Raw genomic sequence first — 27670 nt, 5'->3', positions numbered from 1 at the left:
TTTTTTTTTAAGGAATTAATACTTTTATTGAGCAAGGATGTATTAAATGGATAAAAAATTGTTCGAAGATGTTTCTACTTTGAATAAATGCTGTTCTTTTAAAAAAAATTATTCACCAAAGAATCGAAGATTTAACGCTGTGTCAAATACAAAAAAAATAAAAAATATTTTAAACCAAATTAAAAAGGAAAACCAATATTAGAAATTGCAATTATATTTCTATATTCTGGGTTTTTTTCTGTAATTTGATTAAATAAATACAGCCTCGATGAGTATTAGAGAAACCTTAAAAATATTGCTGCTCCCAAACTTTAAAAATAATGCAATGTTTCTTATAAAATTGATGGAGATCGTGAGATTCACTTTTATATTTACTTATTAAAATCTAAAATATGTGCATATACATACGTATATAAAAGGAAAAAGGAATTTTCTTTAGATTTAATCATGAGATTCACCCACATATTCAAAAGCTGCCCTGAGCTCCAGATGAAATGATTGGTGTTTGTAACTCATTTAAACATCTACTGAGACATTCAGCAGGTTTCTGAGGTATTTGACGGTTGTTGATCAAACAAACAGGCTGCAGAACAGCAGATATATTCCCAAGAACCTGCGTAGAGTTAAAACAGCGAAGTCTACATTCTACCAAAAATAAAACTCATTCAGAGAAAGCCTAAACTACAGATCCTGAGGTAAAAGACGTTTCCTGTAACGTTCCACCGCTGAGAAAAACCACAGAGTCACGAAACATAATCAGAAGAGAAGACAGATCGAAACTTCAAGTTCGGACTTGAGAAACTGAGGTACTGGTTGTGCAACGGTTTGATTTTCAGTAATTTGGTTATGGAGAACCGCTGGTGGATGGCTCTGCTGAGCTCCGCCCCTTGGAGGAGGAGGAAGAGGCGGGGCTTTGGCTGGGGGCGGAGCTAGAGAAGGTGAAGCTGGGTCCAGGTGCAGCAGATGCAGACTTCTGCGCAAACAGAGTTCCTGCCACAGAAAACATTTAAAAATGAGACCAGTGCTGATTAAAACAGAGCTACAAATGACACTTAAATGTTATGATTTTAATAAGCCATGCGTTTGTCTGTAAGCCGTACCGGAGTAAACGATGCCATTGACTTCCACTGACATGCTGATACTCGCCGCTCCGCTGGAGGAAATACTCACGGCCAGATCCTGCTTCTCATCTACAGACACAAACACTCATTAACACACACACACACACATGCATCATGAGCGTCCAGTGCACTGACCCCTGGCCGGAGCGCCGGGACACAGGTTGACGGGGATCTGTGAGGTCATGGTGAGCAGGTTGTGCTGGAAGGCCTGCTGCATGAGTCTCTGCTGCTCCTCGGCCAGACGCAGCATCTTTCTCTCCGGTGCATCCGTCTCCAGCTTCTCTCGGAGCTGCTCCAGTGTCTCAGCCCGAGCCAGACCCATCTGCTGCTGCCCCATCACCAGCGCCACGGAGGACGAGCGCCCATCGTCTGCAGGACAGAGAGCACAACCAGTCTATATGTGACCCTGGAGCACGGCACCAGTCATAGGGGTCTATCCTGGAAGCTGAAAGAATAAGCTTTCCTTTGGTGAAAGGGACAATATTTGATGCAACTATTCGAAAATCTGGAATCTGAGGGTGCAAAAAAAAAATCTAAATATTGAGAAAATCATCTTAAAAGTTGTTCAAGTTAAGTTCTTAGCAATGCATATTACTAATCAAAAATGAACTTTTGATATATTTATGGTAGGAAACTTACAAAATATCTTCATGGAACATGATCTTTACTTGATATCCTAATGATTTTTGGCACTAAATGTATAATGAGCGTACACAGAATTAGCCAGGAGGCTATCTGCAGTCCCTGCATTGATGGTAAAATTGTCCGCTTAAAAATATTAAACAAATAATCAATACATAATACATACATGCTCCAAAATTTAAAGAAAATTGACACTTCTAAGCCGTAATTAATGATAACCCAGTTTTTTTTATCATATTGATGCTGTTTAAAAAATAGCAATAAATCAGTCAAGGTAGTTGTCATCATCTAAAAACACAGAGCCAAAATGACTGTTGGAGAAATTCATAATAAGAACAAAAAACAAAACAGAATTTGTTCTTTTAAAACGGCCTTTTGCACATTATGTGGCTCATTTGAATGAAATTCTGCCATAATCAGCAAATGGAGAAACACACTTTACCACATGAAACTTCCAGTTAATGTGTGTGTGTGTGTGTGTGTGTGAGAAAGAGGGAGAGAAAAATATAAAAAAGAGAAGTCTTAAGAAGGACAACGCCTTCACTGAACTACAGCAAATGTGTTTAGATGCAGTTCATGTCAATGTCGACAGGAGGCGCTATAACATCACAAACACCAGACTGAACAGTAAACAGCACAAACACTCAGCATGTGTCCAGTCTCTGAACCTACAGACTCTGCTCTGTACACGTCACGAATATTGTTTAACAATTGTCTGATTGTAGTTTGTAGCTTGCATTGCTAATTGAAGATAACCAGTTTATTTTTGCATCACTTACCCAGTCCCTTCTTCAGAGATGGCCCCTGCAGTCCATTCAGGGCCCCTATGGTCCCCAGCGCTGACAGGTGCATCTTGGGCGGGGTCAGGAGGTGAGGGGCGGAGCCGGGGGAGGGGCTAAAGCGGAACAGGCTGTTGCTGTAACTGGGTCGACGGCCTTCACGCCGGTTGCTGTCGATGGCGGCCTGCAGCTCGCTGGGAGAACTCAACGCCTTGCGCTCGCACTCGTACGGATACAGATACTTCATATACCTGAGACAGACGCACCAGACACACATCTACACCAGCTGGGGACTCCATTCTCATTCTGTGCACTCATTTAAATACAGCACAGGCGCTCCAGTATAATTTAACCACACATTAACCACAGAAAGTGCAGTACTACTAAAGTCATTGACGAGTTGTGTGTGATTCATATAAACACAGCTGGCTATGTATTAAATTAACATAACAGTTGGGGGAAAAAATTAGATGTGCATTTATTTTGGATCTGTGACTTAGGTCTTAAAGTGACAGCAGCCTAATAAACCTGCTGCTGTCTGTGTCATAACATTTGTTTTTTTTTTTAATTCCGTTTTTTTTTTTTTCTTTATTTTCTGTTGTGTATGACTATGTACATATTATGTGCTACAATATGGTAAATGTGCTATCCTAATAAAAATAATAAAAATAAAAAATTCTACATCGAAATTCTGGAAATTACTGGCTACATTTCTTTTGGCCCCAAAAAAAAACTGATAGTAGAATGTGTGGCTCTGCACTCTTATAAACAGCTGCAAGCATCATCAGTTTAGTTGCTACTCAATCTAACTACAGATGCATCCACCCCACATTAAAACCATCCAAACAAATCAATAGATCAATAAATCAATAAATCTATCACCTCAAGCTAATTAGTGGGAGCCAGAATGTGAAGCGAAGAGGGAGAAACAGCAGAGAGAGAGAGAGTGAGAGAGAGAGAGAGGGACAAGAGCCAACAAAATCTGTTTATGAGGGTCTCAAAAGATATAAACCATCTAAATAAGGTGGTGGCCAAAATGATAAGCGTGAGTGAGTATGTGTGTCTCGTACTGTGTGTGTGTGTCTTGTACTGTGTGTGTGTGTGTGTGTGTATAATGACATGGGTATGACACAGGTATTACAAGGAGAGGGTTCTTATGAGGACATAACCCATGTCCCCATTTTTCAAAACACTTATAAATCATACAGAATGAGTTTTTTTGAGAAAGTAAAAATGCACAAAGTTTCCTGTGAGGGTTAGGGTTAGGTGTAGGGTTGGTGAAGGACCATACAATATACAGTTTCTACAGAATAAAAACCATTACACCTATGGGATGAACACACTTTACACAAAAACAAACATGAGTGTGAGTGTGTGTGTGTGTATGTGTGTGTGTCGTACTGTGTGTGTGTGTGTGAGTGTGTGTGTCGTACTGTGTGCGGAGTGTGAATGCGGCGCTGGTGATGGAGGTGGGCAGGTTGAGACCCCTGGTGATCTCTCTCCAGATCTTCTTGTTGATGACCTTCACCAGTCCACCCTTCTCCGTCACCAGCTTGTACAGCTTGTACAGATCCAGAACCTGCTTCGCCATGATGGGGATCCTGTTCACCGGAGTCCCTGCACACACACGACACAGAACCCATCAGAAACTAATAAATCACTCGCGGCCGCACAGTACACCGATTTTACTGCCTCACGTCACGCCTAACACAGCTTAACTGCGGTAAAATCACAGTAACACATGACTCCCTGCTTTATAAATCAGTGGCAAGAGGAACACAACAACAGACGCCCAGCACATGATCAATAAAATCACAACATGAAGAATAAATCACAATAATCATAATAAACACTCCTACAGTCATACAGTTCTGCATGTGTGTGATTCCCTGGCAACATAACAATCAGAGATCAATGAAGAGCATGTTAATATATTAGTGTGTGTGTGTGTGTGTGTGTGTGTGTGTGTGTGTGTGCAGGCTCATCCAATCAGATGTTAGAATATGAAATATCTGATTCTTATCTATATTTAATTATATTTTATTTTTAATTAATTTATATTTCATTATATATTTTACATGATATAGAATATATACATTATATATAAAATGTATGGATATTTAAATAAGTTTTCATTATATACTATTGCAGTTTGTATTAATATTTTGTAATACCTTTATATATACACACACACACACACACACACACACTCGGTATATACACTAACATTTGACTTTTTGTTGTGCTTTTGTAAAATTGCATTAAGTGTTAATTTATTTTTATTTCAGTTTTAGTTTATTATTATTGTTATTATTATTGCCATTAGGTAGCACTGGTGTTTCAATTTATAATTGAATTTTATAATATAATTTTAATATATATTTATTAAATTTATTTTTGAATTTTTCATCTATTATTTGCACATTATTTGCAAGTTTTATTTACAACCTTGAAACATTATTCACCAGTATAATATAAAATATACATTTAATTCGAAACAAAAGCAAACAAACAAATAAACAACAACAGAAGATAGTAGAAAATTCATTAAGCTTGAGTTTTTTTTCAGTCACTAGTTCATCTGAACAATAAACCTAAAGCCAGGTTAAAAATATTTGTTTGATTTGGTTGATGTATTACAGTTTTTCAACTTTTTATCACTCCATAAATCAGAAAATACTCTTAAATGGCAGAAATAAAAACCAAAAAACATTTTCTTCATGTTTTTAGAAATAAAATGTTGTTTAAATCAGTGCAAATGGTATATGAACATACCTCTCAGTAAAATCTTTCAGAATATAGAAAGGAATAAAACTAAGTTTTGGTGTTTTTAAGTGCTGCTGAAGTGAAAAAAAAAAAAAAACCTCATTTAAAAAAAAAATGCATTGCAAATTAAATCTACAGATGCAAATATATTTAATGCACTAATAAAACCACTTGAAAGACATATGAACAGACCTTCAGTGAAAACCTTTAGAATATAAATAGTGCTGCAGAAGTGGAGGAAAAACTTTTAAAGGTATGAATTGGACTTAAAAAATCAACAGACACAAAGAGATAATAGTGAAATAAAACCAACACTTGAGGTGTCATTTGGATGCTTCTGTACAAAAAAAAAAAAAAAGAAGCACATTATGGAAGCAGAATAGACCATGATCATCAGAACGACACACAGATGTTGATCTCTTATAGAAACAACTCACATGACGGCTTTATGATCTCACTCTACAGAGCAAAACATAAAATAGAAATGCAAGAAGGTGCAATGAAAAACAGTCAAAGTTTAAAGGTGGTGACATGCACACATGACAACAGAAGAGCTGTCAGACTGAAACTCGGCATTCTGGGAGAAAGTGTTTCAGATCACCTCATCTGACCAGCAACACAACATCAAACAATTAGAGCGAGCACAGGGGTCAGAGGTCAGCCTGAGGTTATTGATGGCCGGTCAGCAGGAAGCCAAGCTTTTATAGATACAAGCGCACACAGAGACTAGAGAACGAAACAACCCTGAGTGATTAATACTGACTGCAGCTACAGCACAGAAACACTGCACTTCAGTTTGGGGTTTCTTCTGTTCATCAGAACTGCATTTATTTGATCAAAAATTCTGTAATAAATATGAAATATTATTCTAATGTAAATCATCTGTTTTCTATGTGAATATATGTTAAGCTGTAATGTATTTCTGTGATGCGCCGCTGTATTTTCAGCATCATTCCTCCAGTCTTCAGTGTCACATGATCTTCAGAAATCACGAAAATATACATTTATTTAAAAACATTATAAATGTCTTTACCGATGCTTTTGATCAATTTAATGCACCTTTAATAAATGCAATTATTAATTTATTTTAAAAAAAGGGTGATGATTTCTGAAGATCATGTGACACTGAAGACTGGAGGAATGATGCTGAAAATACAGCGGAGCATCACAGAAATACATTACACTTTAACACAGATTCACACAGAAAACAGCTGGTTTACATTAGAATAATATTTCACAATATTACTGTTTTTGCTGTATAAGTGCAACCTTGGTGAGCAGAAAAACAACAAAATATATATATGTGTAATATATTAGCTGTCTCTAAATGTAATCTGTAATCAGATGAAGTCTGTTACTGAACAGGAGCTCAGTGTTGTTGGTTAGTTAACCCTTTCTCGCTCGCTGAAGCCTGTAGTTCAGTGTGGCACCACTGTTACTAAGAGACGCGTTCTGATTGGCTCCAGGATGACCCTCCCATCATGCCTTGCTGTGTTGATTTTTCCAGTGGGACAGACCCATCAGGAGCGGAGTGATTAATGGCAGGCGGGGTCAGAGGTCACCCAGCGGGCCCCTCCCACACCCGGCTGTACGGCACAGACACAAACCAGCAACATCTAGTAAAGACCAGCATCGTCAGGGACTGTCTGAACCTGTCACAACACTAATTAGGCATCTTTCCGCTATTATCATGAATTAATTAAAATCTAAATAAATAAGTGTAGTGTTCTAATCCACTCTATTACAGTTTTTTTTTAAGTTGATAATAAAGCTAAAATATAAAAAATAATATTTGTATTGCAATAATAAAACATTTTGGTAAATGGCAATGTTATAATGCAAATAGATTTCCTCATTTCTAAGATATATATTTATTATACATATTTTTCAGTACTACAGTCATTACGCTTTTACATTTATGGGAAAGTTTAGAATAATAAAATGAACTTAGGTAACTTTAGACTAGTAATTTAAAATAATAATTCTTCATATAAGATATAAACTATATATTTTTTAAATTATGTAAAAAACTATTTTAAACATCAATTACATATATAACACTGAACGTTTTCTATATATGTTCTATATTTAAAATTATCGTGTATATTATTCTACTATACTAATATATATATATATATAAAATATAAAAATACAGTAAACATAAAAGCAAAATTATTTTAGATTTTACATACTTATTTTATATATGCTGTATTTTCTGTTTCTATTTTATATATATATTTATATATATAGCAGATACTTTTATCAAAAGCGACATATATGAGAGGAACAATACACTTAAATATATTTTTAAACTAAATAATTAATAAATATGAAACTATAGTAAACTATATATTTACAATATAACATAATATATCAAATTTTCTTTATATATACAATTAATTCCTCATTCATTCATTGACCCAGATGACAAACACTGAAAGGTGAAGAGCTCTTGATCTGTTCTTCAGTCAGATGTCCACATTAAATCAGGCTGATTCTGGTGACGGATGTGTGAATAATTCAGAGACACAGAGGAAATGAAGTGTGAGGTTTCACTGACGCTCCGCTCTTCATGCACTGATGCAGGTTGCTCTTATTTTTAATGTCAGGTCAGGGACATAAAAGGGAACAGTCAATGACTGCAGGGAATCTGCTATATTTAGTGTGACTCGTGCCACATGACAGATGAGTTCATATAGAGAGACAGCAGCACAAACCTGCAGTGTGTTTACATGCACCGAGAACAGAGGTCATGAAGCATGCATGTGTTAGTACAGCAAACACTCATAAAGAGACCGACCTGATCATGCCTCCTCCAACCTTCACACATTTCCATATGCGCACAGAAACATGCCATAAATCACAGAGAAGACAAATCCTGCCAGGAATCATTTCCATTCTCTGCATCAAACGAGTCGCATTTGTTTAGGAGAAGTGAAGCAACCTTCACCTGTCTGATGTTTATAGATGCTTATATTTTATATGATATGTTAACTTAAATTTGACTAGACCAGTGCATGATTTGATCAATATTTTGACAAGTTTACTGCAAAAATGTACCAACCACCAATTATAGACAGTTATTAGTTAACACCGCAAAAAAACAAAAAAAGGAATTTTTACTCAAACTTTAAATTAAACCAAAAATATTTTTAGACTGAATCAATTATAGACTAAACCTGGGTCATTATTACAGTTAACTAAAACCATAAATAATTTTACTTTTATATTATTAATTTAAATAAAATATGAAATATATAGTTTTCATTTTTAATTATTTTTTTCAGCTATTTGCCAAGGCAACATTTCTCATTTTCATTTATTTTTTACTTGATGTCCTTAAAAAAAAAAAAAAAAAAAAAAAAAAATATATATATATATATATATATATATATATATAAAGAAAACAAATATGACAAATTATTATTATTTTTTTATAAAATCAAATGAACACTGAAACATTCAAAACATTAATAAAAATTGTATTTGCATCTCAGGAAAACTAAAAACACTGATGAAATGAAATCAACAGAGTCTAAACAACACTGGATGCCACTTTCACTGTTTGGACCAAAACAAACATCGAGGCACTTTCAGAAAACTGTGGTTTGTGTTCCACAGAAGAATGGAGGCAGTTCTACTGAGCTGAAGTGAGCACAGATGAGGGTTTGAGTCCTGAAGACGGGTCACCTGCACAGATAACACCGAGAGGAGAGCAGGACGCTCAAAAGACTGGACGCCGCAGAAAGTGAGACGCTAGTTTAAGTGTAACTAGAGTCTGTGTGGTCCTCCGAGGAAGCAGAAGAGATCGGGATCTGATCAACACCTCCTCGAAACACGAGAGGAACGGAGACATATACAGCTAGAATCAGATCAGATCTGAGACGGATTTATTCAGGAGCAGAAACACTGATGCTTTCACAGACCTGCGGTGAAGAGAGGTCACAGAGGTCACACAGATCCTGTCAGAGGTCAAATAAAGGAAAGCAACCCCAGCCGTAATCAATGAGGAACCACAGACTCAGATCAATTGCGGTTTGTAACTGATATGAAAACAATCCAGTCGAACTAGTTTAAGTGAATCATTATTGGGGACTATTATATCATAGAAACTGGCAGGAATACTTTACTTAAAGCTTTGAAACATAATGCATAGTAAAAGTATTTTTAATGCATTAATTATATCTTATAATGCATGAATAACTGCAACCACAGTTATAATATATTATAATACTCATTGTTCCACCTTTAGGAAGTATAATGCATTAAAACATGTCTAACAAACCTTCTAATATTATAATGCATTTTGCCTTTGGGTACAATTATGTATGATTAGATATAATGCATTACAATGTACATTATGACTGCTTTTATAATGCATTATACTGTAACTACAGCCTTTGATGAAAGTAACATTCTATAAGTGTTACATTTTGACAAAAACCAAGTAAACAAAGAGTTTTCCCACTTTCTCTAGAATCAAAATGTTTCCATTTGAACTTAATCTGTCAAAGATAATTGGATAAGATTAATGTGATAACTATGAAAAAAACATGCAATTAATCGGATTGAAATGTTTGAATTGAGCTTTAGCTTAAGCTGTTGTCAAGTCTGAAAAAAAGTGAAGAGAGATTAAACAGGAAGTGCAAAACAGGGTGAAGGACAGAGACAGGAAGAGGGCGGGAGAGAAATGATAAGTGCCTTTCAGCTTCACCGTATAATTTAAAACACATCCAGAATGCTATTCTGGAGCGAAAACAAAACCTCAGCTTATAATCAAAGATAAATATATAGATCCTAAGAATAAAGGTCTTTGATTCAACAGCAGATGGGATCCGGGCCCTGCCCTGTTTCTGTCTCTCATAAATCACTGCTTGTTTTTCTGTTCGTCTTTTCTTCCTGCTGTTCATCTCTTCCTCGGCTCCATCAGACAGTAGTTGTGTGTTTCTGAGGTTCATTAATCACGCTGTGAGACACGGGCCCCTAAACCATCGCTGTAAACCCACTTTATCAAGTTTCAGAGGCCCCTGAGACCCCGAATACAGCTCCACACACAGAAGAAGAAACAACATCTTATTTCAGCACGGTGTCCTGCACATTGTCTGCTAGAAAGACACAACCGGACACTGAAATACTAGCTCAGTCTGAATAGAATAAATATATAAATAAAGAATTAAATCAGTCTGGTGCCATCAGAGATCTTTGCCTTTTTAATTCTTCAGAGCACAAATATTAATGTTTAGAAATTAATGGAGTCAAAAAACAAAACAAAAAAACAACAACAATTGACTTTCAGGGAACCAAAATACACCTTAATATTTCTTTTAAATATTTTCTCTTGTGTTGCAAAAAAAATGGTGAAAAAAAGAGAAAAAAAGCAAACGCAAAAACATTAATATATACGGAATATTGACAAAACTAGGAAATATATATAAATGTTAAATATATGAAAAGTTAGGAAATTTTTTTTTGAGAAATTTACTGAAAATCTGGAATCTGAGGGAGCAAAAAAATCTAAATATTGAGAAAATCATCTTTAAAGTTGTTCAGATGAAGTTCTTAATGCATATTACTAATCAAACATTAAGTTTTGATATATTTACAGTAGGAGATTTACTTAATATCTTCATGAACATGAGCTTTACTTAATATCCTAATGATTTTTGGCATAAAAGGGAAATGTATAATTGTGGATTTCGCGCTGCTGTGATACTGTGATACTTTTTTTTTAATTGTTCAGGATTCACAGATGAATAGAAACTTTAGAAGAACAGCAGAATCTTTTGCTACATTATGAATGTCTTCACTGATACTTTTGATCAGTTTAATGCACTGTGGCAGAATAAATGTATCTTTCTTTTTCAGAATGTGTCTTTCCATGATTCTGATTCTGTTCCATGCTGATATGAAGCACAGCTGTGTGTCAACTATTCTGTGTTTAAACACTTGTGTGTGAACTTGCTGCAGGTCACACAGTTCTTACACTAGCATAACACACACACACACACACACCCTGTCAGAGCATAAACTCGCTCCTCTCTCAGATTGAAATCATGTGAATTCAGATGAATCTCTCTCACCTCGTTTCATCATGAAGGTGAAAAGGTCGTCCAGAAACTCCTTCCTGTGCGGGTCACTGTCCAGCTCATATAACTATCAGACACACACACACATCAACATTTTACACAAAATCAACATCTTCATACTCAATCATGTCGGAATCAATTCAGTTAACAAATTAAATAGATCAATTAAAACCCATGTTACTATTTCACTCGTAAATTGCTAGAACATTTCACAAATAATTACAGTTGATATGACATTTGAGCAGAAAGACTGAAATGGTAGTTTCTTACCAAACACACTCAAATAATCTGTTCTATTTACAACTGAAAAATATATTTTTACAGAGTTGACATACAGAATTTAGTAAATTATTCATTAATAAAATTCATCTAAATTGCACCGTTAAATAAATTAATTCAATTAGTCCATTAGTCCCCAATAAAACAAATGTCTGGATTCACTTTGAGAAAACTTTTATGCAAAAAAAAAAAGAAAAAAGCAAGCGATTTTTTTAAAGCAGAAAAACCAAAATAATATTTTTGTGTGTGTGAAACGTACAATAACCTTTGGATTATTTACAACCTCAAAACAGTGTTTTTTAGTTTGTTGTTAGTGCACACACACTGATTCCAGTAAATGATATAATGATTTTTATAAAACTGCACCTTTAAATTAAACGAATGAATTAAGTAACACAATTAATAATCAAATTGTGAAGTAGAAAAATAGCTTTAAAATAATGTTGTTATATTTACAACTTTTTACAGTGCACACAAACATCTATACAGATCATGTTAAATGTGGATAAACTCACCTTGGCGAAATCTCTGGACACTTCCCCTCTTCCACGAGCAACATCCCCATCATCTGACCAAGATACACCTCTATTCTGCACACACACACACACACACACACACACACACTCTTAGTATGTGAATGCAAACACAGTTCATCTGAAGCGACTAACGGTCTGAAGGTCATCGACTCCTGAGTAAGTTCAGTCCATGCGGCTCCATTTACAACACACAGGGGTCAAGGAGGACATTGCTACAGAGAGCAAAGGATCATGGGAGAATGGGTTGTCTGTCTGATAAAAGCAGTTCAAGCAGCACTCAATGAAACTGCTTAAATAATGCCTGTTTCCAGACAGGTTTCCAAACACTGCAGGACTATAATCACAGTAAAACTAGACTTACTGTCAGCTTTAATGACCTTTTCAAGGCTTCAATATTAAACAAAAAATATATGCAATAAATAAAAACATTTTCTGAAATGAAATTTAGAATAATAATATATTCATAAAAATTCAGATTTTACCCTGTTACTGGATGCTTTGAGCTCTGCGTCCCTATAATATAAAATCATCAAGCATTAAACTACTGTAAAAACCATTAAGTGTCAGAGTTTGATGATTCAAGCAAAGCAAAGCAATAAATGCTCTGAATCATAAATGCGTTCTTTCATACTGCTTTTATTTGATCCTAAAATGCAAGCTGATCCTGGTGGTCTCCTGACGGCTGGATCGAAATCCGTTATCAGGTTTACAGTAAGCAGCGGGTTAATCACGTTACCGCTGACGGCTAGATAAGAGTCAGAAATAACTCTGATCTCTGAAGCTCGGACACGTTTCACTGGGTCTCCTCTCGCTTGCGTTCCACGTCTCTCTAAACGTCCCTTCGGGGGGAAACACACGCTCGTCTGTGTTCACTGAGTTTGCATCGACACATCCGTGAATCTCTAAATCTCTTGTGGAACACATCATGTGAATAATGCCTGACTCGATGCAACCAGCACTTCCAAAAAAGCCTGATCTGATGATGGAATGCATAAAAATAATACTAAAGTTGACTTTGAGCAAATAAAGCATTGATTTCAAACGGGAGTATTCTGTGCATCATCGAATTGATTTGATACGGACTAATGTTTAGGGTTTATGTAATGCTTTCTGCAGGCTTGATGAGGGATGAGGCTTTTAAAAGAGCTTTTAAAGACCAGGTAGAGAACATTTAAGTATATTAAGGCATTCTCAAATACTACTGTTTGTCAAGGTTTATATATATATATATTTTTATGTTGATTTGAAGCGTCAGTTTTTCAATTATTATTGACTACAGTCAAACCTGAATACAGAAAGCATTTTTTAAATAAAAAACATTAAAATTCTATATATATTAAACAAAAATAAACAGGAATGCTTTATCAGATTTGAATCCTTCTTGGTCTGATCGGATTTTAACTTCTTATTTCAGTTTTCTGGCTCATTTTGGCTACATGGTTACAGTCATACCAATTTATTTGAGTGTGTAGAATTGTGTGTGTGTGTGTGTGTGTGTGTCTGTTTTGCACTCCTGATGTTTTAGAGTTTATTAACCCCTTCCTCACTGTCCACCTTTTCACTAAATTGTAGCTGAATTATTGATTTTATTTAACATAGTTGCTGTGTTACAGTGAAGCTTTATTTTTAAATATTCAAAAAGTAAACTTCTTCTGTCCGAAGTGATATATCTGCACTCTGAGCGAAGGAGAACCAGCCAGGCAGATCAGATTTTCTACATGAATCTAAGAGATTACATTACCAACCCTGAAATCAAATAAGCTGAACACAATTGGTAAAGCAAATGAGTTTGTTCTCATTTCCATTCGGTAAAACAGGATGAGACCTGAATTTGCATAACTAGTATTGAAACGTGATCTATTTGTGGCCAGCTGTCTGCGGCTGTCAGCGAGCCTTCGGTTATTTCTGGTGAGGAGAAACACATTCAGAAGTGTTTCTGGTGATTCAACATAAGACCGACGGCACGAGAACAGCTTTGTCCTGACTGTGTCTGAAACACAACCCACAAACTATCACTATTAAAGACGGGAGCCAAGCAGGTCTCGACCAATCACCTTCCATTCGTTTTCAATTGTAGGAAAACTTCTATTCAATAAAATGACTAAATAAAAAGACTCATAATACAGAGGTTGCTATGATGATAAATTTACATGCCCATTCTGGTAATCAACATCCAATAAATACAGTAAAAAAAAAAAAAAAAAAAAAAAATTAAATGAATAAATAAAAATGCATATTTATTTTATTGTTTAATATTACTTAAAATAATTAAATATATATATATATATATATATATATATATATATATATATATATATATTTAATGTGTGTTTAAAAAATATGTAATATAAATTGTAATATATATATATATATATATATATATATATATATATATATATATATATATATATATACTGACAATGGCAAGGTCACAAAAAAAGAGAATTATAAGAGAAGTTGCAATTAACTTTTTTATATATATGTATTTATTCTGTAGAGGAAACAAGCTTTCACAGGAACTAAATGTTTCTGTAGATTCAGACTTCAATAATTGCATTGAACAACTCACTGTATACTTCAACAAGAAACAGAAGACAAAACTCACTCTATCACGAGCATAAAGTAATGAAATAATGAGAAAATCAGTCAAATAAATCACTAAATGAGACATCTCAGGTTCACTGAGAAAATCTCCTGCTGTCTTCAAGCTCTGCTAACATCTACTATGAGTTTATGAGCCATAATCAAATGCATCTTAAACCTCAGTGACAAAACACACGTGAAGTTTTTTTTAGCACTGGTACATCCAAATGAAGAGCACATGATGCACATTAGAAATGCACCAGAAGCTGTGTGTGTTTTATCATTGTCACGCTGCCTTCAGAGTTATGAAGTGAAGCATTTAATGGAAATCTCAGCTGTTATGCATCATGCACAATAGTAGATAATAGCAGAAAAAACTGTAATCATTCATGCAAACCACATTTTTCTTCAGAAAATAGTTTTCAGTTCCTGCACTCTAAAGGTTTTCTGTCACTCGTTGGATCACGTCGGCACAAAGCCAGACCTGCCGTCTCTGCATTATCTTCCAGGAAAGAGAGTGTGTTCGAGGTCAAGCCGAGGTCACAGACAGGTTTCTGCACATCACATCTCCTCACGCTTCGACAGAAACACTCAATCACATCAACATACGGACGGAGAGTTAGATTACATCAGTCTGGTGCTAGCTCCTTCTGAGCAGCAAACTACAGCTGTACATGTTTGGCATGAGAAAATACATGCTCCTCTGTTTCTATATGGTCTATTGGTTTAATAGAGATTCATTGGAAATTAATGGGGTTTTGGGACAAAAATGTGCAAAAAAAAAAAAAAAAAAAAATTCAAGAAAGATAAAAATGCTGCTGCACAATTAAACTGTATCTATTACGTTTGATGCAATTAAAGTGAAATATGACCTTTACATTTATTACATTTAGGTTTATTTTTACCCATTTTAACCGATCACAAATGCTTCAAGCTTATGAATGCAATTCAGTTTAGAGGCGTTTCGATTAGTCAACGGTGAAATTTAACTTTTTTAGCTATTTATGTGTAGCTAGAATGTTTTCCAAACACAATTTTTTTAATTCTATTAAAACGTATATATATATATATATATATATATATATATATATATATATATATATATATATATATATATATATATATATATATATATATAATTATGAATTAACATTATTGCATTTAATGGAATATCATAGGCAATAATCAACAACGTTTTTTTTTTGTAATAATGAGTTCCTTTATTTATAATGTACTTTTAATAATAGATTTTATGTAGGCATTATTTGCATGATGCATTTGTTATGCAAATACATGAACATCACCTTCATCATCAGACGTGTATTTGTAGAAATATACAACAATACATTGTATGAGTCACAATTATACATTTCTCTTTTATGACAAAAATCATTAGGATATTAAGTAAAGATCATGTTCATGAAGATATTTAGTAAGTTTCCTACTGTAAATATCAAAACTTAATTTTTGATTATTAATATGCATTGCTAAGAACTTCATCTGAACAACTTTAAAGATGTTAGGGTTAGGAAAACGTGTTTTTTCTCCTGTTTTATTGTTAATGTTTTAGAACAGTGTCTTAAGTCTCTTTAGCTCGAGAGAGAACAGAAGAAGCGACGATCCTCCGATGGGAATCTGTCACGTCTGAGGACTTCACTGTGTAATTCCGATGGGAATGTTTGGTCTGGGTGGAGCCGAGCTTCCAGACCCCTCCCCCAGGTTCAGGAACACTATTCCTGGATCTGAGGAATCTTCAACACGAGTCCACAAACACAACAGTTTGTGCTCAGTTCCGCTGCTTCTGCAGTATTTAGCATACTGTGCTTATGTCTTGTGGAAGATTCATGGAATGATGCACTATATTCACAGAAATATGATGAAAACTGCTCTGGAAACACACAACACTCTTATCGCTGAATGAACGGAAGCAACATAATCTATAATATGCATGTTATTTGTTTTCTTTTCTTAACTCATTACTTGATTAGACATAAAATAAATATTTGTAAGCTACTCACAACACACTATATTTATTAATATTATTTTCTTGACTGTTTCATACAAAACTGAATTAAAATTAGCCACCTGTATGATTTTGTTTTACTCACAAACCACAATATTTATTATTGTTTATTAAATATTATTTTTTCTTGGCTTATTTATTATTATTATTATTTTAATATGCATGTAAAAAGATTACAGGCCTCTTCCCACAATACTGTTATTAAAAACTTTACGCTCAAACTACAATATTCAATAATCATTTTTTATTTGTCTTTCCTAGACATATTATTTTACACGACTGACAAAAGGGTACAGTTGTTTTAAAATACAAAAATACTATTATTATTTTTTAACCTTTATCTGAATATGGCAACATAATATCGCACTCTACAATATTTCTATGAATAAATCTCTGACGGACACTATCAGCCAATCACTGTGTGCATAGTTAATGAGCATGCTGACATCATCCATAGCACTGAGATAAACCCCGCCCCTTCCTCTGAGCTTAAGTCTTCAGTACAGGTTTGTCTCCACAGCTTTGTGTGAACAGGTTTAAGAGAAAACTCTTCCTGCTGTTTAGAAGAACTCAGCGGGGAGATCAAATGTTTTGTGAATACAGCTCCAAACGTGCTTAAACATTAGCCACATTCAAAATGTGAAAACCATGCACCAGCAAATGTAACGATCCAAAAACATGCTTTGAGATTCTGTCTTTAGTTCCTCGCCTTCAGTTCATTTCATTCGTGGAGCATGAAGAATGAATGTTGGGACTCAAACATGTTGACCGTCAGTGTTTGGACCAAAAACAGAGACGTTTCTCAGAATATGTTCTTTGTATCTGCTTCATGCAGGTTTCAAGAGAACACAACGTCTTCTTGTAACTTGCTACAGTCTAGAGTAGGGATGCACGATAATATCGGCACAATATCGGTATCGGCCGATAAAAGCTTAAAATGACCATTATCGGTATCGGCCGATATGAATATTTCTGCCGATGAGCCAAACCGATATTGTCCAAGTGAAATAATTGACCTGTTTTTCAGATGTGAATGTCTGTCTACATTTGTAAAATAATAAATTTATGGTAGAATCAGTACAGAAGAGATACATGGATTTCTCTTCAGTAAAATTAAAGTTTAAATATATCAGTATATATTTGTATATATATCGATATCGGTATCGGCATCGGACAAAATTATTTTGAAAATATCGGCATATCGAATATCGGCCAAAATCCAATATCGTGCATCCCTAGTCTAGAGCTGTAGTCAAGTCTGGCTTTGTCGAGTCCAAGTCAAGTCCAAGTCCAAAAGTTTCGAGTCCAAGTCCAAGACCGAGTCCAAATGAAAGAAAAAAGGGTCCTCTTCAAGACCACATACTTAACTACTGATAATGTTTGTGATGCGAGAGAAAGCATATCTCCTATTCTAAGAAAATCATTTTACATTATTATTTGTAATGATCAAAAAGCATGTGCAAAGTAACAACTCTGTAGGACAGGGGTCTCCAAACTACATCCTGGATGGCCAATGTCCTGAAAAGTTTAGCTCCAACTGGCCTTAAAACACCTGGAAGATTAGTGTGTCTAGTAAGAGCTTGATTAGGTTCAAGTGTGTATAATTAGGGTTAAAGCTAACAGGGGCGTTAAACAAGATCCTGGGCCCTATGCATAGGCAGTCCTGATGGGCCCCCATGCCCCCCACCAATGAAAATATCCAGGTAAAAATATATATTTCAGATTCATACTTTTCAAGGGCCCTCTCTTCCTTTGGGGCCTTGCTAATGAGTACTGGTTTTACCCCCAGTCCGACCCTGGGAGCTAAACTTGGATAAACAAACAAAGTTTATGTACTTTATTTTTTGTTGACATTATATCTGTGGTCAAAAATGTATATGACTATGCCTAATTGGCACAGTGCACAGACACACGCAAAGCTCGGGATATGACAAATGCACGCAGCAAGGCTAGAATGGATACGTTTGGCTCTACTGGACATGCGCACATAAATACAACGAAATTTTTGTCATACTGTACTAGGGCTTGCATAGACTAGTCGAGCTCTGTCGGAAACAATCGACTACTCCAGCATGCATTAACCATAATGCATACAAAGTGTTTGCAAGAACGACGTGAATTTTAGAATTACAATATTGCGTGGAGCTGTTACTATATGACCTTATCTATGTTGCATGTAAAAATAAAATATGTAATGTAATAATTAGGGTTGTGCGTGAAGCCGAATACCTCGGAATGGCACGGAATGGATAATGGCTTAAAAAACGAATAACGCTCAAGGAATAATTCTTCCTGAATACTCGGCTAAAGCTGACAGAGTCTGGTGTTTGCTAGATAACAGGTGAGCCAGGGCATCAGCGCCAGAAGTGAATGAATGTAAACTTTATGAGTGAAAAGAGAGCAAATCAAACACCGCATTGTTGTTGCCTCTCTGTGCATCTCTCAGAAATCAGTACAAGAGTAATTTTACCTATAATAATACATCATAGCTACACGTTATATTATTTGTATATATTTAAAAGGCAAATATTGAAAGCTTAGGCTACCATGATACGAATGAATGGAATAAGCACAGCGCGCTCACCAATCAAACAGCCGCGCTGCGCGTCTCAGTCTCTCAAAAACCAAACCAGTTCTCTCTCAAGAGTAGGCTAATAATCAGCTTCGATACGGATACATTGTCTACTTGTCCTACATGTTTGCATATTTACCTTTTGCTGGTTTGCGCGGAACACACACATCTGTTTAGTGAAGTTCATTAACATTAAGACTCGCTCAAAGTGTTCTGCGTAATGAGAATGTGTGCATTGAATGGATTCAGTCGTGTTCACTAAACGTTTGTCATGACATCTCTCTGCTTGCATGATAAATATTATTTTAGAAATTAATAATTATTTCAGTTTAACACGACATACTTGTTCAGTGATAACTACGAAAAAATATATAAAAAGTCATAACAGTTTTATCAAGTAACTGTACGATGTTGTATCCGAATGCAGATAGGAAAAATTTTGTGATTGTTACAGATACAAATACTGGCTGTTACATGAAAATGTTAATATGTAATGTCATATATAAAATTTACATATGTAATTGTTGCATAAGGCTATACATTAATACGCGTTTATTGATTAAAAAAAGGCTATCTAGGTGTAGACGTAAATAAAACACAATCTAACAAGTAGAAAATTAAATTAGAAACATCTAAACTTTTCAGGTCGCAGTAAGTGCACCGCTGGTCATGCACATCCTTTCCCGGAACAATACTGAAAGCTAAGATGGAGAAACAGATGATCATAGTTGTACAAGGATAGCCATTTTGTAAATGAATCTATTAGCAGAGCTACTGAAAGGGATGTTTAGTGCTGGAATTCCATTTATTCTTTGCTGAAACTTCTGCGTCATCATGGACATCATGCAAATGTGGTTTTGGTTTGAAGGAGAAATGTTTTATTTAATTTTTTTGCTGGACTCGGTCGAGACCAACTAGAAGACTTGGCGAGTCCAATGGCCAAGTCCGAGTGCAAATTCAACGAGTCCGAGACAAGTCCGAGACGACAGAAAAATGTCTCGAGTCCGGACTCGAGTCCAAGACCGGACTCGAGTACTAGCCTACAGCCCTACTACAGTCTATTAAAAAGAGGTGCTTTCTGATGAATCCCTTCACTTTTGGATAAAAAATCTGAGCATTGTTCATCATCTCGGATGATATTTCACTGAAACAATGAAAAAATAACTGCATTTGACATAAAAATATACTAGAGTACATTTTCTATTCAAGTATGCAAACTCTTCAAAATAAAAATCTATAAGCCTAATTTAAAAAAAATTTATAAAATACTAATTTCATTTATAAAATAAAACATGCATTTTCTTTATAATATTATATAAGAATATATATATATATATATATATGTGTGTGTGTGTGTGTGTGTGTGTGTGCTTCTCATAAACAATTAGTGGATATGGATATATATATATCCTGAAAATTAAATGCATCAGTTTCCACAAAAATATTGAGCAGCACAACTGTGTTCAACACTGATAATAATCAGAAATGTTTCTTGAGCAATAAATCATCATATTTTCATGATTTCTGAAGATCATGTGACACTGAAGACTGGAGGAATGATGCTGAAAATACAGCGGAGCATCACAGAAATAAATTACACTTTAACACAGATTCACACAGAAAACAGCTGATTTAAATTGCAATAATATTTCACAATTTTCCTGTATTTTTAATAATAATAAAAAAGTCTCCCGGTCAATCAGTCAAGCATCTGAACCTCTGAATGAGACACATGATCTCGTCTGATGGCTTCAGGAAGGACTTTACAGCAGCACTGTCATTAAAACTCACAGAGAGATGGCATTAAAACGTCTCTCAACCTTCTTCCTCCAAACACACGACCTGAGAGATCTGTGATGAGGAGTCATTATATCCTGCAGGACGACAGAAGACAGAAGGACTTCACTCACAGGGTTCAGGAATTATCCAAAACACACTTCCTCCTTCAGATCACAATCTCTCTGTTGTCTTTGAGTTAGACTCAGTGTGTCTGCTTTTAGTTAAAGGAGGATTTTAAGAGTTACTGTACAATTCATCTTCCATGCATTTTGTAAATTGTTAAGCACATATGAATTCAGCCAGGAAATATTACTCATTTAGTTGGTTCATTTCCACGACAGATTATAAAGTCTAGAAAAACCAACTCAAAATTGCAAGAAAAAAGGAATTGTGAGATATAAACTTAAAATGTGCAAATGATCAGTTAGACTCCTAATGAGCATCATTTGCTCTTCACTTCATGCAATCGTTCTGAAAAGCTCCTCATATTTCTCAAGACATGACAAAGCAAGAAATATTCAATCGTTCAATGCATCTAATTAAACTGAAGCACACTGCATCATAACTCTGAGGACGCATGAGTCTGTCTGCGCTCAGGATGATCTGTTTCCACACGGCTGCTCTATATCGGGACGGTGTCTCTATAAATAAGAAGCTCCAGGCCTTTAATCACATCAGCGGCTCTTGATGAGGAGCTCCTGAAACACAGACTCACTGCAGTCACTGGCCTTTCATTCATGACCCTCCTCTGATTTTTGCCATTAATTCTGATTAACTGCTTTTCTTCATGTCACTTGCAGTGTAAGCATCACACATTATTTTTTTTCTTTTTCTTTTTACAATATTATTATTACAATAATTTATATATATATATATATATATATATATATATATATATATATATATATATATATATATATATATATATATATATATAACACAATATTTTTATATGATAAATAAGTCCATATTATTTACTTTAATGCTGTGAAAATAATATAATAATATAATAATATAATATAATATAATAGATTTTTGGCATTAAGGCTTTTAATTTTCCCTGATTTGGGTGGCAAAATGTGATTAAAATTAAGTGTTTTAATATTTTATATACTATTACAGATTTGTTCATGCTTTGATTTAACTTTAATATTTTTATTTTCTATTTTCCTGTTAATTTTACTTTAGGTTTTAGCAGTTTTGCTGACTTAATTTTTTTGTTGTTTTCTTCATATTTTTCTATTCTTTTTTATTTAGTTATTTCAGTACATCAAATTTTCAACATTTTATTTCAGTAAACGTTTTATTTTATTTGAAGTAAGATTATTATTTTTTTGGTTAACTACACTCCACAATTATTGCATTTTCCCAAGTAATTGTGATTATATCAAATAAGCACAACCAGACAGAATTGCACCAGGCCTAGTCTTATTGCATTCGATTCATTAGTGCATGTTATTCAGAAAAAGATGAAATGTGACATTATGAAAGTAAAATGGGTTCAAACAGCATTGCATGATGATGTTAATGGTGTTTTCACATTATAATACGCCTCTAGAAGCATCTGATGTACAGGAATGCATTGCAATAGAAGTTCAGGTTTCAGATTCAGCTGCGTGTGAGATGATGATGTTCATAACGCAGCATTCCTTCAGAATCAATAAACTTCCACCATGCAGCTACTGTACACACACATGCACAAACACTCCCACGCGCTCGCTGACATATTTGGGCCAAATGTCTGTATGCACGGCCTGGACGCTCGCCAAAGTCGACTCAGTGTTTGGCAGGAGCACAAGAGAGCGAACAAGAGTCCGGCTCTGAGCCAGAATTCACTCGGAGAGCAGAACGGAGCTCAAACACACACAGATCGACTGACCTGAAGATGACCGACTGAGCCATCAAAACATGCTGAGCTTCCTAAACATGATCAAACAAATATATCAACAAGCCCCTGCTTCTGAATGAGATGATGGATTCACACTGAGTTTCAGACCTCTCAAAGCATCCCTGGCATGTTACAAAACCTTCCACTTCTCTCACTTGACCATTTTTACTGCATGGACAATTAAGCGGCAGAATGTTTCTGTTTCTATTGATAATAGATCATATTTAATTTATACAATAGTGCATTTAACAAACATGCATGTGCTTCGGAGTGTCTTGCAAAAGTCATGTTTGTCTTGTTTTCTGGTTCAAGTATCTATAAATATTTTACAGATGCACATACTTTTACTCTAGGTATAGATTTGGAGCAAAATGACTTAAAAATGGTTTTAAAAAAGAAAATATAAAAATATAGAAATAAAGTGAGTTCATGCTTGGAACTAGCAAAATATCTGCAAATGGAGACACAAAATAAACCTTTTCCCCTTTTAGTTAAGTAGTTTTTCTTCTGACCTTATTGACAGATATTTTCTTGTTTTAAACATTTATTTCAATATTTTTTCTTTTTTCTTTTTTTAAATAAACTCACTTCAGTTTGATAGATTTCTTACTTGCAGAAAACAAGACTTGAGAAGCAAAATGATTTAATTACGTGAAAAATGAAGTAAGTTTTTGGTTAAAACAAGCAAAAATATCTATAAATGGGGTCAGAAATATAATCTTGTTTATCTTTTTGAATATTGTTTTATTTTTCTTGATTTAATTATAAACTCACTTCATTTTGATACACGTGTCAGTTAACAAGACTTCATCTCTTCTGTCATTCTGCTTCTGCAGTAAACGTGTCTTGATTTAAGAATGATTACAAATGTGACCCTGCACCACAAAAATAGGTCCATTTTTATAAATTGAGATTCATACATCATCTGAATCTGAATAAATCATCTCTCCATCGATGTGTGGTTTGTTAGGATCAGACGATATCTGTCTGAGATACAACTATGTGTAAATCTGGAATCTGAGAGAGCCAAAAAAATCTAAATATTGAGAAAATCATCTTTAAAGTTGTTCAGATGAAGTTCTTAGCAATGTATATTACTAATCAAAAATTAAGTTTTGTTATATTTACGGTATGAAATTTACTAAATATCTTCATGGAACATGATCTTTACTTAATATCCTAATGATTTTGGCATAAAAGAGAAATGTATAATTGTTGTCTATTTCTACAAATACACGTCTGTGTCACTGATGACTGATTTTGTGCTGCAGGGTCACATGTCAGAAACACAGCTGTAAGGATGAAAGCAGAAGATAACTCAAGCTCTTACTGTTTTAAAGTGATCCTCGTAGCTCCAGTCCGCTTGGCCGTTAGGAGGAGACACAGACGGTCGCCCGACGGGTGAGAGATCGTCCTCGGGCTCCTGTTTGACCCTGACAGCAGGAGACGGCGCTCCATGGACATCTGCGGTGGCCCCGGGGCCCGAGAAGCTCCCGAAGGGCCGCTCATCTTCCTCACTACCTTCATCGCCCTCCATCGTCCCATCATCATCATCCGAGTCCCGGTCGCGTTCGGAGTCCAAACTGCTCTGATTAGAGACACGTGATGGATGACTGGGTCCCCTGCTCATGAAGCCGGCCCCTGAAGCCCGAGCGGCGAGCTGCTGCACGTACATGATGTGAGCTTCACGCAGCCGGATCTCCTTCTGCTCCGTCTCCATCATCTGCTCCAGCTTCAGTCCTGCAGAGCCGCTGTGGAGGAACCCTCCCGAACCAGCCTCCTGAGACACGGGACACACACATCCGTCAGCTTCACAGTCAACACTACACGTGCACAAGAAAACATATGGCACTTCCTCCAGTGAAAAAGTGCTTCATCTGCTGTTGTCTCTCACAGATTAGTTTAGATCTGTTTAAACGCTGCTTGATCTGTGCAGATTTCTCTCCTGATTCAGACCAGAACACTTTTTCACTGGAGGAAGTGTTATTCTGGATTATAGACTCTATGTGTTTGAGTTAAAATCATCTTAATGCTGGATGTGTTTCAGGTTTTGTCTTCTCCAGATGTTCACTGATGGACTGGAGTGCTGTGGATTATTGGGATGTTTTTATCAGACTCTCATTCTGACGGCACCCATTCACTGCAGAGACACTGATGCAATGCTACATTTTGAAGCATCACGTAGTCGACCAGTGTTTTATTTTCACTGCAAGTAACAAACTACAGTACTATAAAAGAGCAATTTAAAATCATTTTTCTTTTTGGTGCATTCAGGGTTGTCTCTATTAAACATTTCTCTGAAAGTGTCTTCTGAGTGATATAGCTAAACCCTACATGATCTCAGATGTTGTGGCAACATGATAAGGTGTTTGCAGAAGCGTCACATCCAGCATTCAGCGATCATGTGCATGCATCTTCGTTTAGCAAACATCAACATTCGGCTGTTGTTACAAATTCTGCTGATGTCACCATCTCAATGTTTACTGCAGGAAAGACTGATGCTTTTAGAAACAGTTAGAAGCAAATCATTCAATAAATATATTTTTCTTACACGTACAGATGCACTGCTAAAAATGCATATGCATGCCAATAAATTGTCCTGGTTGTTGCACACATTAATCGGCATGGTAATTAATACTTAAATAGGTTTTTAATGACTGAGAACAGGTGGATAACGGCTCATTTAGACACAGAGAATATAAAAAACAACCTGCACTTCAATCAGCCACATGTAGAAATGACCCTTCTCATCTCTCTCTATTTTTATGGAAAGATGCATATTAAACACCAGGACTGAAAACAAATCAAAAGTGTTTTGCAAAGCACAAAAAATGTGAAGCACATCCAACTAGAAACTGTTAAGACTGTAAACTCATTGTGTTTTTAAAGCCTCAGGTTTAACAGGACAGACGGGTTAAATAACCAGCGTTTATTCTATAAAATCCCTTTAAGACCACACACATAGTGGCCTTTCTGAACCAAAACAAGCTTGATTCAATCGCTCAGATGTACTGATCAGTTTGGTAACACTTTATTTTAAGGTGTCCTTGTTACATGTTGCATTTATTTACTATAATAATAATAATCAATTATGCACAATTGCATGCCAAAAAAAACAAAAAACTAAATCAAACCCTTACCATATGGTAAGTACATAATATTACTCAGTAGTTGAAGTTATAAGCAGACTGTGACAAGGACACCTTAAAATAAGTCAAACAGTCATGCATGAGAATCATGTGGTTTGAGGGAATAAAACTAAACACAGTTGAACGCTGGATCAAAGCTGAGGCTCCTAATGAAAGCAGTGTGTGTGTGTGTGTGTGTGTGTGTGTCAACATGATGATAGTAAAACTTGAAACCACCACCACTGTGGCTTCCCAAGATAAAAACATCTTCATAAAGGGACTAAAGAAGGAAACTCTTAACATGACAGAAGGTGTCTGTGGGTTTAAAGGATGGGAACACTCACTATAATGCGTATATTTGTCATTTTCCTCAGTGAAAACTATAGAAATATTCTTAAAGTACATGTATCTGATAAGCAGATACTGATGCATGTATCTGAAAACTTAAATATGCATTTACTGTTTGGTTTCCTAATAATTCACTTATATTTAGAAAACGGATCTTTCCTTTCACTTTATGACATTTATGTAATTAAATATGGGGATCTAAGAATGTTTATATATTCGATTTGCAAAATGAGACAAATAAGATTTTTTTAATACACTGTAAACATGATTTCTTGAAGTTGTACATAACATTAAGATCACCGGACAATGTTTTCACCAGAATATACAATTTCAGTCTTTCTATTCAAAATGTCATAATTCATTGTGTTACTTGTTTATTTGTAAATGTCTGTGTTTATGGAGCACAAAAAAGCAGTCATTGGAAGCACAGGGATAATAATAGACAATACATTTCTCTTTTAAGCCAAAAATCATTAGGATATTAAGTATTTCCTGCCGTACTTATATTAAAACCTTAATATTTTGATCAGAAATATGCATTGCTCAGAACTTCATCTGAACAACTTTAAAGATGATTTTCTCAATATTTAGATTTTTTTGCTCCCTCAGATTCCAGATTTTCTAATAGTTGTATCTCAGACAAATATTGTCCTCCGAACAAACCACACATCAGTGAAGAGATCATTTATTCTGATATCAGATGATGCATAATTCTCAATTTAAGAAAAAAATACAATTATGACTGGTTTAGTGGTTTATTGCTTGTAAAAGAAGCATAGAGCCAGAAAACACTCACACACACACACTCACACACACACACACACACACACACACACACACACACACACACACACAGCTGAGAGAGTGTGTCGCGCGGGGTTGGTTCTACAGAGGATGTTTACAGCTCAACACTGCAACATTATTAATGAGATTCTGAACATTTCCACTAAGTTACAGCGACTCACCGTCTGTGTTTTGCCGCTGCTCGTCTCTTTCTGCTCGGGAACTCTCGGTGAACCGGCGGCGCTCCCCGTTCTCTCCGGTGCGCTCCGATCCAGAACCGCGTCCACCGGCGTTCAGCGCGCGACCTCCAGCAGCTCCCTTCCGCTCCGCTCCGCCCGCGACGCGTCTCTGGCGTCT

At 35.5% G+C, this 27670-nt stretch overlaps 1 protein-coding gene across 2 annotated transcripts; it reads right to left on the bottom strand.

The window, feature by feature from the left end:
* On the bottom strand, window positions 1-27670 carry LOC113118031 (AT-rich interactive domain-containing protein 3B). 2 transcript variants are annotated; one of them, XM_026286884.1, is made up of 10 exons: window positions 27496-27670; window positions 25524-25526; window positions 24385-24834; window positions 12189-12263; window positions 11389-11461; window positions 3976-4159; window positions 2543-2793; window positions 1257-1490; window positions 1101-1190; window positions 1-990 (listed from the first exon to the last, which is right to left on the bottom strand). In XM_026286884.1, the coding sequence occupies exons 2-10, from the start codon at window positions 25524-25526 to the stop codon at window positions 845-847; spliced, it is 1506 nt and encodes a 501-aa protein (XP_026142669.1). In that variant the 5' UTR covers window positions 27496-27670; the 3' UTR covers window positions 1-844. The 2 variants fall into 2 exon arrangements, with proteins under 2 accessions (XP_026142669.1, XP_026142670.1); XM_026286885.1 differs by lacking the exon at window positions 25524-25526.

Source organism: Carassius auratus, chromosome 18, assembly GCF_003368295.1.
Source record: "Carassius auratus strain Wakin chromosome 18, ASM336829v1, whole genome shotgun sequence".
NCBI lineage: Eukaryota > Metazoa > Chordata > Actinopteri > Cypriniformes > Cyprinidae > Carassius > Carassius auratus.
The sequence above is the reverse complement of the archived record's forward strand: the minus strand, read 5'-3'. Positions and strand labels throughout refer to the sequence as shown.